The sequence below is a fragment of the Geotrypetes seraphini genome, chromosome 11 (genome assembly GCF_902459505.1).
Source record: "Geotrypetes seraphini chromosome 11, aGeoSer1.1, whole genome shotgun sequence".
NCBI classification, from domain to species: Eukaryota; Metazoa; Chordata; class Amphibia; order Gymnophiona; family Dermophiidae; genus Geotrypetes; species Geotrypetes seraphini.
The window spans coordinates 51,487,142-51,499,362 of record NC_047094.1 but is presented as its reverse complement, the minus strand read 5'-3'; the positions used below and the strand labels follow the sequence as shown (position 1 = coordinate 51,499,362).

The following is a 12,221-nucleotide window of genomic DNA, read 5'->3' as shown; positions in this document are numbered from 1 at the left end:
AGAGAGAAAAAAACTTATGTTAATTGTTCTATAGTTTTGCCAGTCTCCTTTCTATCTTCTTCCATTTCCAGGCTCTGTCACAATCATAAGAGAATGCAAGCAGGGATGTTTTAATCTATAAAACATACAAGAGGTTTAAGTGAAGGTATAGGGTTTGAGGTAAAAGAGACATTTTGAGGTAAAAGAGACATTTTCAAAATCACTTGAAGTACAACTTCCTTATTCTATCTAACTTTATACATTATAAAGGTCACTTAGCATTTACTACTAATATTTCTACTCTTTTATTGTTCAACCTACACCTTATTTCGCTCCAGATGTGAAGGAGACACCCGATTAGCCCTGTTTGAACTGGATTGTCCACTCTTTTTATCAAAAGTATTTTGAGGTCACCAGTCCCCCAGATCTCCTAACTGTCGGACTGCTTCCAAGACTTCCAAAATAGTCCTGTCTGATTGATCAACAAAGTCATAATTACCTGTTTGTAAGCCAGTGCAGCATACCTGATAATTTTATTTCTCATGGACACTAAAAGGTAATGACATATATGTGTCAGCGTGACCTATTACTAAGGCTACCTTCATAGCCTCCTCCTTAATTCTCATTTGTGCATCTTTTAATGTATACCAAATTTTATCATTTGAAGGCCAATCAGATTCAAGTGGATATAGCCTCGTGACACCCTTACCGATTATCTCTAATAAAGACCATTGGTTGTAATTTGTAGGATCGGGATCCTCCCGTAACGCATCTTGTACTGCTGCTTCTTGACTAATTCGAACAAATTTGGGGGTGTCTGTAGCATCCAACAATCCCTGCTGCACCCAGCTCCTGCACCCAAATTACCCCTTGTATCAGTGGTTCCCCTGGCCGCTGTGTAAAGCATGCCATAATATCCATGAATTCCTGTTTAGTAAAGTCCTCCATAACATCATTTCTAGGGAAGCTTACTAACCTGATGGAGACCAAGAACAGATTGATTATATAGAGGGAAGCACAGCTATTAGTATTATAGCCTAAAGTTTTGTCTCAGTCTCCACCTGCTGATCACAGTGAGCTATTACCCATCAGTAAACTGTACTGGTCTGGAAAGGCACTAAAGAATAAGGTATTTCAAAAAGTTCAGAACAAGATTCCTCCTGTTCCTATCTTGATGGACAGAGCTTGTCCCATCTGCCTTATAAAGCCAGTAAAAGAGAAGGAGGGGGAAGGAACAGAAGGTATACCATAGGATTCGTCTGTTGAGTACTGTGGCAAGTCTTCATCTGAGTGGTTGGAGATATTCCCTACTAGGTGAGGAAGGAATTGTATGTCGAGAGGGTTGACTGTGCATCAAGGTGTAGGTTAATAAGAACATAATTGTCACTGCTGGGTCAGACCAATGGTCCATCGTGCCCAGCAGTCTGCTCATACGGCAGCCCTTAGGTCAAAGACCAGTACCCTAACTGAAACTAGCCTTACCTGTGTACGTCCTGGTTCATCAGGAACTTGTCTAACTTTGTCTTGAATCCCTGGAGGGTGTTTTCCCCTATAACAGCCTTCGGAAGAGCGTTCCAGTTTTCTACCACTCTCTTGTTGAAGAAGAACTTCCTTACGTTTGTACGGAATCTATCACTTTTTAACTTTAGAGAGTGCCCTCTCGTTCTCTCTACCTTGGAGAGGATGAACAACCTGTCTTTATCTACTAAGTCTATCCCTTTCATTATCTTGAATGTTTCGATCATGTCCCCTCTCAGTCTCCTCTTTTCAAGGGAGAAGAGGCTCAGTTTCTCTAATCTCTCACTGTACTGCAACTCCTCCAGCCCCTTAACCATTTTAGTCGCTCTTCTCTGGCCCCTTTCGAGTAGTACTGTGTCCTTCATGTACGGTGACCAGTGCTGGACGCAGTATTCCAGGTGAGAGCGTACCATGGCCCGGTTCAGCGGCATAATAACCTTCTCCGATCTGTTCGTGATCCTCTTCTTAATTTTGGGGTGTGCCATTACTGCTTATCTTGTTGCGCGAGAGCGTGTGGAAATGCTGATGCTGATGATGATGAGTGAAGTTATGCTACTACTTTTCCCCTGATGTAGCCATGATAAGGTGAAACAGAAGTGCTTTCTGTCGGGAGCAAGCCTTTTTGGAGCTTTCCATGAAGAAGCAAGTAACACATTGCCTGAAAGAGAAGACTTTAATATAAGTTTTCCACAATTGTGCATATCAAAGTTAAAATTTAAAAAGATCTTTTTCTCAGCTGTAGACATTGCAACATGTTTTATGCAGAGTAAATCATTTTTTCATCCAGTCTAAATACAAAGAAAGAGAAGGAGTTATGAAAAATAAGTGTATTGAAATAAATGAAAGATTTATTTTTTTTTTAATTCTTTATTCATTTTATAACTTACATCAAGTGCACAATAAATATCAAACAATTATAATACAACATCACTTGAAAAGTCTTCAATATCATACACCTATAAGATTTAACCCCCCACCCCCTCCCAAATTCATATATAACTAATATATGCCTTCTCAAAATAATATCTTATGACCTTCATATATATATATTCTTAATGGAAAACCAAGAAACCCCCCATCCCAAATCCACATATGTATTAAAATTGGGAAAAGTGTAACTTATTCATTACTATAATTTAATAATGGTCCCCACACATCCTTAAATTTCTTATAATAACCTTTTTGAACTGCCAACGCTCTTTCCATTTTATACACATGACAAACTGAATTCCACCAAAAACAATAATTCAGTCTTCTACAGTCCTTCCAATTATATGTTATTTGTTGGATGGCAACTCCTGTTAATATCATCAAAAGCCTGTTACTGCTAGCAGATATTTGGACATTTAGCTCTCATAGACATGCCAAATAAAATAGTGTCATATGACAGTGCTACATGATTCTCTAACAGGCAATTTATTTGATCTCAAATAGACTCCCAAAATGCCTTAATGAATGGACAATAAATGATCTAAAGTTCCAGCTTCAAGATGACAGTGCCAACATCTATTAGAGCAATCCAATTTTTGTAAACGAACAGGGGTCCAGAGTGCTCTATGCAACAGGAAAAACCATGTTTGCCTCATATACGCAGACATTGTACATCTCATCCTCCAAGACCAAATAATACGTGTCCATTGAGATGCATTAATTTGATGCTTAATCTCAATACTCCAAATATCTCTAAGTCCAGTTTTTATTTAAATAGCCAGATAATAATTTATACCACTGCGCAGCCTGGTGACCCAGAAAATCTGCCTGAAAGCATAAGAAATCTAAACTAAATTGATTATTAAGAGATTTCCATTCAGGGAACCCTGCCTGAATAGCCTGCTTCAGTTGCAACCACTTATAACTTTGTTTTCTATCAAGGCCAAATTTAAGTTGCAACTGTGAAAAATCCAGCAGTTTACCATTAGATATCACATCATTTAAGGTTCGTATACCTGCTTTAATCCAATCCTTCCAGACAATCTTAAAACCGCCTATTTGAAATAAATGAAAGATTGATGTAATATAGATGTATTGAGTTTTTTTCAGACCTGATGATACGGGTGGCTTAGGGTACAGTGCAATCCAGCTGCACGTGTATGAGGTCTGTTTTCTCCGGGTTTTGTATTTATGATTTTTTTGTATTCTTTCTATTTTGTTTTGGATGATTGTGGTCTTCTGCTAAACTAACTTACAGTACGTTCTTTTTTTTGAGTCTTTGCTTAGTATACACAACTGTATCCCTGTATTTAATGGTTTAATCACAACGTCTAGGGTGGGACAGAAGAGCCTGCCCATAACACTGAGGCCCCAAAAGCTGCATCAGACCGCACCACATCCACTCTATAAAATCTGGTAAAGGAATGAAGAGATGACCAAGTGACCCCTCTACAAATCTGGCCCTTAAAAAGACGGCCGCTGAAGGTGTTCCTTGAGGCAGTGTCCTCATCCAGAAACGAATCCAAGGAGTTTGGCGCTCAGACACTGCACCAGCAGTGAACATACTAAGAACTCGAGATCATAAATAACACCTCCACACCAACTAGCACCAGCGGAGGACAGGCATGCATCTTCACTGAGGATGCTTTACGCAGACCGGAATGTCAGGCACGCGCTATAAAGGAAGTGGCCACTGCTACTTAGCTACTTGAGGATGCTGGAAAGGAATAGTTTGTAACATAGCATCCATCCTGCGATCCTGAGAGTTCTGAAACCTCACCCCCCCCCCATCACTAGGGGAAGGGTGGTGGGGGGGGGGGCTGGCTCCACAGATCCACCAGAGTTTTCAGTGAAGCTGCAGTCCGGCACCGCAGGACTGCATCCTTTTCTCTGACAGGGGACCACTGGGAAGGGGTCTCAAGGCACTGAAACTACCAAAACGAACTTTAAGTGAAAAAATAAGAAACAGAAGCAGAGCAACTGCAAAAGACTTCTATACGGACTGCTTGCAGAATTGAAACTGGGATTGTTTACTAACTCTCAGCTAAGGAGGTGGAGAATGTGTTCAGAAAAGATATGGATTTCTACAACACCCAGACTGCAGGTTGGGATTGAATATCTAGAGCAGGGGAGTCAAAATCCCTTCTCGAGGGCCGCATTCCAGTCGGGTTTTCAGGATTACCCCAAATGAATATGCATGAGATCTATTAGCATACAATGAAAGCAGTGCATGCAAATAGATCTCATGCATATTCATTGTGGAAATCCTGAAAACCAGACTGGATTGCGGCCCTCGAGGAGGGACTTTGACACCCCTGATCTAGAGTATGGAATCCAGAAGAGTTGTAACAGAATGCCTTTTTGTAGTTATACAACCACACTCAAAGTGGCTTACCTACGGGTACTTCAAGCATTTTCCCTATCTGTCCTAACGGGCTCACAATCTATCTAATGTACCTAGGGGCAGTGGAGGATTAAGTGACTTGTTAAGAGTTACAAGGAGCAGAGTGGTATCTGAACTCACAACCTCAGGATGCTGAAGCTGTAGCTCTAATCACTTGCTGTCCTCCTCCTCCTTGAGGTAGCCCTCAAGACACAGCTATTCATGAAAGCATTCTCATCTACTTGGCAGAGAGATATAGATTTCCACTACAACCAAACCACTCACAGAGTTCTTATCCCCAATCTCCTGTCTCTTACCCCACACTTCGTGTATTGAACAAATGATATTCTACTCCACTCTGTATACTGAACATTGATATTCTACTTTCCTAGGGTTACCAGATGTTCATATTTACCCGGCCATGGCCTCTTTTTAGAGAACCGTCCGGATGGTTTTTCACAACCCAGCACTTTGGGTTTTGAAAAGCTTTCAGCTCATGACCAGGGCGTGACTTGCACAGAACAGGGTAGGCCTGGGGGTGGGGCTATGGGTCCAGATTTTATGATAGTAAAATATGGTAATCCTATACTTTCCTATCTACATATTGGTGTTTTTTCTCACTTCGTTTAACCATTTTTTTTTTTTTACTATAAACCGCTTAGATTTGCCTAGCATGTTATGTCAAATGTGAGTAAAACCTTGGCTTACAAGCATAATTCATTCCAAAAACATGCTTGTAATCCAAAACACTTGTATATCAAAGCAAATTTCCCCATAAGAAATAATGAAAACTCAAGACGATTTGTTCCACAACCCAAAAACTTTAATACAAAATACTATACGTACTTGTATTGCAAGACCTCGCTCATGTAGAACAGTCACTACACACCTGCAGGATCAGAGAGAGAAGAACCATCGGCTCAGTTGTGATGATGTGACGCGTGTATACTGTTTGTACTTGTATTGCAAGAATTTGCTTGTATATCAAGTTAAAAGTTAATAAAATGTTTTGCTTGTCTTGTAAAACACTTGCAAACCAAGTTACTTGCAATCTGAGGTTTTACTGTAATATTAGAGGCTAAACTAACTTGCAAGTAAGATTGTCTACAACCAGTCTTACTTCCACAGTAAGCTTTTGAGCATCCCCCTCTGCCTATGGGCTACAAGGTGCAGGACCTTCGGTAGGTCTAAAAGTCTGGCAGGAGTTGAAAATGAGAGATTTTCTGAATGTCCTGCACCACTGGGCTCAAGCTCCCATGGACAGCCATGCCACGTTGTTTTTGAGGGACCTCTCCAAATAGTAAGGCAACATAACATCCCAGGGACTCCCAAGTATATTAATTACCTGGGAGTGATAAATAACCATACCATAATTTTTTTTTTATTTATATACCGCAAAAACCTTTGGGTTCTAAATAATTTACATAAGAGGTATAAGGCTGACCAGAGTCAGCGAGCTACAGCATAAATTGGCAGGCGGTTAACAAAGGAAATTGCAAACAGGTCTTTACAAAGAGGTAGAAATGGCCAGTTGACTTTTTGTCAGGAATGGGGCAAAGAGGGAGGGTTACCACACGACCCCGATTTTGGAACTTGTATCCCCAGTAACACCGATTTCATTGGGAACCCAAGTTCAGGACTTATTGTCTCCTGAAACTTCTCTGTGCTTCCTCTTTCAGCTATCCTTCAGGTTTATATTACCCTCGCAAATCTTCCTGCCACAGTTTCGCTGTTCTCTTTAATCACGTCTCTGCCTCTCAAAGTGCTTTCTAAACTCCTTCCGGTCAGTGGTGTTCTCCTTAAGTGTCCCCCCTCCACTTTGCGAGGAACCAACGTTTTGTTCCGGGTTGCAGTGTGGTTTGTTATGCTAGTGCCACCAGCTCTGGTAGTAGCTTAACTCTTCCTGCCTGCAGCGAGACAAGCGGGAGTCCTAAAGGTCTGTCTCGTTGGAGGCATAGAAAATGAAAAGAGCAGAAAAGGAATAGGAAAGCTATCGAGGTCTGTTTTAACTCTTTTCTTTCCTTATTACATCCTCATGTGCATAATAAAATGTGCTACATATTTAACATACTACATAAAGAATTCTCAACTGAATAAACCATTTTACTATTGGTTCTAGGGGAATGGAATAAGAAAGCTCTGGACGTTTTCCGTGAGCCATCTGATTAATTGCACACTCAGGTTAAAGCCACAGATTCCTGTTAAGTTGTTTTAAGTGACAGATTGTGAGTTTTGGAAAATTCCTTCTTTTCCTTGCTTGAGTCCAGTGCATGATTGCATTTGCAAGCTCCATTGATTTAGATTTAAGAGACGTGCTTTACTGTCCATAATTTAATGAAACAAAGCAGTAGCTTTAATTAGCAATAGGCACAAGGCGGGCTGCTCTGTATTTTATTTTTTTGATGTAGTGGAGTATTAAACAATAGTTTTAAAACCCTCAGCTGAGCAAATTTTCATCTAAACATAACATAAGAATATAAGCATTGCCCCTGCTGAGTCAGACCAGGGGGTCCATCTTGCCCGGCAGTCCGCTCCCGCGGCGGCCCCCCAGGTCCATGGCCTGTAAGTGCTTCTAACCTAAAACGTTCATACCCTATTCGCCTAATGTCCTGTAAGTAACCCTCTATCTGTACCCTGCAATCCCCTTCGTTTCCAGGAAGTCATCCAGTCCCTTTTTGAACCCCAGTATTGTACTCTGTCCTATCACCTCTCATGGAAGTGCGTTCCAGGTGTCCACCACTCATTGAGTGAAGAAGAACTTCCTTGCATTCGTTTTGAATCTGTCTCCTCTCAGTTTTTCTGAATGACCTCTTGTTTCTGTTGTCCTCGCTGCTGGTGGTTTTAACCAAGATTTTTTTTTGTTGCTTCAGATCAAAGAAAATCTTTCTTTCCAAAAGGGGAAACAAGATGGTCAATCTGAAGTGGGAGGTGATAATTGACTCAAGGGGCAGAAGGAAACGAGGGGAAGATGGCCAACCTGGGACTGACACAGAAACTAAATTCCTACTTAGCAGTATAAATTATACTTAATTTCCAAACTTTAGCTAAATTCAGCATGATGACATCTCATGAGAAGAAAGGAAGACTGGAGGCATCTATGAGGATAATTTCATAAATAATGCACACTATTTTTTTAAATTTACATGCGTTGTTTTCTTTTTTTTTTCAAGTATTTCTTTACAATCCTTCAATAAAATCTCCCTGCTTTGCAATGACTGAGTCCCAACATCCGTGAAGCTTCATTATTCCATCCAAGACACCATTTAAGTTCAGTTGCCGAATGGCTCAGGTACCGGCAGAATAAAGCTCTTCCAGAGATGCAAAACGATGTCCACGCATAGGTTGTTTCAACTTTGGAAAAAGGTCGAGGTCTGTTGGATTCATGTCTGGACTGTAGGGAGCATGAAGTAACACCTCCCAGCCGTATTCATGTAGTTTTTCAATGACGAGTGGAGAGTTCCATCTTCCCCACGACCAAAAAAATTTTGATGAGTTCAATCAAAAGTCAAGCAAATGATGATTTTTGCTTATTATCATGAAGGCATCATCATCACAGACAAAGTTCCATGTGGAAGAAGTGTCACAGCAGTGTATTATGATTTTTTGCAAAAAATGTGCAGAAAAATGCACAAAACCTAACCTCAGTTGCTCTTGGCTGGGCCACTCATTCTTCACTACAAAGCCCACACATAGGGAATTTCATTGAAAAACTACACAAATACGGCTGGGAGGTGTTACCTCATGCTCTCTACAGTCCAGACATGAGATCACCAGACTTTGACCTTTTTCTAAATTTAAACAACCTATGCGTGGACATCGTTTTACATCTCTGGAAGAGCTTTCTTCTGCCGGTACCCGAGCCATTTGGCAACTGAACTAAAATGGTGTGTTGGATGGAATAATGAAGCTTTCCAGACGTTGGGACTCGGTCATTGCAAAGCAGGGAGAAATCTTGGGAAGGGGAGAGGGGAATCTTGGGACCTGAAAGTTATTTGGGGGCAGTAGTGTACAAGGCTGAAGTTTACCGGGTTACCTAATACCCTTGCATCAATCCTATCTGGCAGATTTACTGGCCTTGTCATCTGTAAGTGGAAGGCAACTGCAGGAGCTGGTTATCACCTTTCACAGAGAGAAGGAATGATCAAGCTGAACTGGGCTTTAAGATAAAAGGTGACTTGGCAAGGATACAATGTTTGCTATAAGTATGCTAGTAATAAGTATCCACTATAACTCTGTAATGGCACTCATGTTATAAAAGGAGCTTCATTGGAGAATGTTGCTTTCATTTCTTTTTACTATTGACTGCCTGTTCTCCATGTAAAAATGTGAAAGAAATTAGCGCTCTGATATGAAACAGATCCTTTTTCCAGAAGGATTGCAGCGTCTTTTGGTGGTTCTTCACACTTATTCTTGCGATATTGACTTTCAATTTTGGTTTGTTATCATCAGGTACTCCTAATGCAGATGTTTTAGCTGAAACAGGTCACATGTCGAGTCCATGATTTTCCAGATGTTTTTATGCACTTTGGTTGCTATTAAAGTGGATTTTGAAGACCAGGCTCATTCTCTTCCATTGAATCTCAAAGAATCCAGGGTGACATTTTGTTTAGATATTTGATTTCCATGCACTAACAACTGTTTTAAAGTTGGCATGAGAACTGGAAAGCTGTTCTGAGTTTCCAGGTTTCATTCTGGTGTATCTTCAGAGGTCGAGTTATAGCACAATTTCTATCAATTGCAGACCTTGGGCAAGAGGAATAGTTTAATAATAAGTTCACTAAACATTTTCTAATGCAAATCTAGGATAGGCTGGGCAGTTACCTTGCCAGTAATTTGAATGAAAGTTACTTTACTTCAGGTTTAGTTCATATTTTATCACATTTTTATTTAATTTGGTTGATTAATAATACTTTGCTTCTGGTTTCCCAGAGCAGGATTTACCATATATATTTTATGGACTGTTTGAGGTAGATGCCCACTTGAAAAAAACACTATTACTAGTAGACCAGAGGATTAGCTGTGTCTTTTTTTTCCACAGAAATAAATGTATGTTTTTTAGTTCATTGAACTTTCTTGAAAATGAAAATCAAAAGGACATTAAGATGATTTTCCAGAGGGACTGCAGAGGCCCCCTTTTAATCTCAGTTTCTTTTCCCTTTAGTTTCTAGGAGTGAAGTTGAACAATGGAATGCCTGCAAGTCCGCTGTACCGTTAAAGATGCTATGGATGTTCTCTCCTCATCGAGCAGTAGGATCCAAATTACTGCTGTGCTCAAGACCATAAAGCAGTATTTGGGACAAGGTGGAAGTTCAAACACATCTCAAGAGCGAGAAGAGTTCAGTAGGATACACTTCTCTCCATTCCTACGATGCCTCATTGCTAAAGTGATTCCAGATAGATTGGAGCTGCTCACCTTGGAGCAACAGGAGCTATGGGAGAGCTTTTTCCTGGAAGGGCCACCTGACCAAACTTTCCTGGTTCTGCTGGATTGTATCATGTGTACAGAGTAAGCTCTGGGCTCTCTAGACCTGATATAGCTGTGGTATTGTTGCAAGAACTTGAATGATTGGCCTCATTTACCTATTGGGATATTTATTTGGCTCTTTTCATTGGACACATGTAGGCAGCTCAAGCATTTTGTTTCAGTGAAATTGCCTGCATTATTGGGCATAGACTACTCCAACAGGATACTCAGTTGCAAACTTTTCACCAAAATTTAGCATAGCAGCATCTTGTTTAAATGCACACTGTAATTTACTGTAAATGCAGGGGCAGGCATTAACTTGGGTCAAATAATTCAGCAAACAGCTATGTTGTGTGATGTAAAATACAATTTTAAACCCCTAATGTGCTGTAGGGAGGATGATTTGAAGATTGATGATGCTTCTGTTTCCCCACAGAAGTAAAATTTTCCAACTGGGCTGTATCGAGGGTGATCACAACCTTTAGACACTTTTGTTGAATTGTGTAGTTGCCTTTACTGTACCTGTATCTTTCTATATTTGGACCAGTAGCACCTTTGCTTTTTTAAAATTAATATCCTGTTGTTCCATAGGCCTAGTTTCCGTCTGGTGAAGGTTGTTAGCATCCTGGAGAATTTCCTTTGCAAAGGGAGATTGGCAGTATTGATGTGGGAGGTCTGTCAGCAGCAGGCCCAAGTAATATCGCCACTCATGCAAGAAACTCTGCTCAACAAGATTGTATGCCTGCCTGACCACCTGAGCAACAAGCTGTGTGAAGAGAACTTGTCTGTCTTCTACCCACAGAACTACTTTCCCTTGCTGGGGAGGGAAATTGTCCTTGTCTTGCAGAAGATCTCTGAGGCTTTAAGAGGTGAGAGATTGGGGAGCAGAGGGAAAGGAGGACAACAGAGTGGTTGTATGTGGGAGTGTGATTAGCAGGCATTTCAGTGCCACATCTTTTGTAAGTGTTCTAAATTTAATAAATTGTTGTTTTGGGTACAGAACTTATTGTGCTTGAGATGTTCCCAACTACAACTTTTTTTCAGATAAGGTAATTTTATTACAGGTAGCCTATGTGTGAAAATCATGTATATACCTGTTTTTAACTTATTTTATAAAGGCATATAGGTGCCTTCTTGTCAGTTTGTGCATTTTTATGTGCATAATCCCTAGAGTAATTTAAAATTTGCTTTTATAAAATTACCCCATTTGCAATATCTTGTATATACCTTTGTATTCAATGTTAAGAAATACTGTCCACTTTAGATAGATTTTATCTCACGTTTACTTACCTCAGTCTGGAATGAGACATGGCGTTTAGGATATGATGAGAAATTAAATATTACCAGCTAATTTTCTTTCCTTGAGTCCCTCCAGAGTGACCAGATATGGATAACATTTATTCTAGTGCCATAGGTGTGCCATTCTGGACTGTAGGGTATTCTCCCTATGCTCGTGAGCTGTGCAGAAGGAATTCACTCCAGGTTTTCAGTTCTTCCTTCTCCAGAGGGCTCTGCTGCTCCCTTTCTTTAAGTTTTTCCTTCTGCTTGTGAGTCGGACGGTATCTTTCTAATCTGCTCTGTATATGTCTTTATTATTTTCAGTGTTTTTCATTTTTTTTTGCAGATTTCAGTGCACCAGAGTTTCCCAGCATGGGGATAAGCTCTGCATGAGTGGAGAGGAAGCAGACTCTTGTCTGCAGCCGGCAGGTTAATCCCTTGGGGACCTGTTGGCCAGCCTGCAGAAATCTTTGTGGTGTTTGGGGTCCATACCCCTAGAAGCTTAGCTTGCCTACTGAATCGCAGAGGCTTGAGTTCAGACTGTTAGGCTCAGCAGGGGGCTTAGCAGGGCTTTTCAGGGTTCCAGCTGTGATTTCAACTCCTCCCTTCGCGTGCACGGTTCCATGGGGAGGCTGAGTATCAGTTCAAATTAGGTCCAACTGGCAGCCC

At 40.7% G+C, this 12,221-nt stretch overlaps 1 protein-coding gene and 1 long non-coding RNA gene across 6 annotated transcripts in view; one reads left to right on the top strand and one right to left on the bottom strand.

Moving 5' to 3' along the window:
* Positions 1 to 1,856: 1,856 nt before the first annotated feature.
* LOC117345654 lies at positions 1,857 to 6,577 on the bottom strand. Its single transcript, XR_004536478.1, has 3 exons — positions 6,512 to 6,577; positions 5,657 to 5,699; positions 1,857 to 2,155 (listed from the first exon to the last, which is right to left on the bottom strand). It is a non-coding gene; the product is annotated as an uncharacterized LOC117345654 (long non-coding RNA).
* The window catches only part of TELO2 (telomere maintenance 2), a 134,488-nt gene continuing 128,741 nt past the window's right edge, over positions 6,475 to 12,221 (top strand). For 2 of the 5 annotated variants that reach the window (XM_033914598.1, XM_033914594.1), the window contains exons 1-3: positions 6,670 to 6,808; positions 9,972 to 10,316; positions 10,866 to 11,143. In XM_033914598.1, the coding sequence (XP_033770489.1) occupies positions 9,994 to 10,316; positions 10,866 to 11,143 (601 nt within the window). In that variant the 5' untranslated portion in view covers positions 6,670 to 6,808; positions 9,972 to 9,993. Of the gene's footprint in view, positions 6,501 to 6,669; positions 6,809 to 6,929; positions 7,036 to 8,874; positions 8,981 to 9,971; positions 10,317 to 10,865; positions 11,144 to 12,221 lie in introns of those variants that run through there. The other 3 variants (XM_033914596.1, XM_033914597.1, XM_033914595.1) reach the window with 3 other exon arrangements.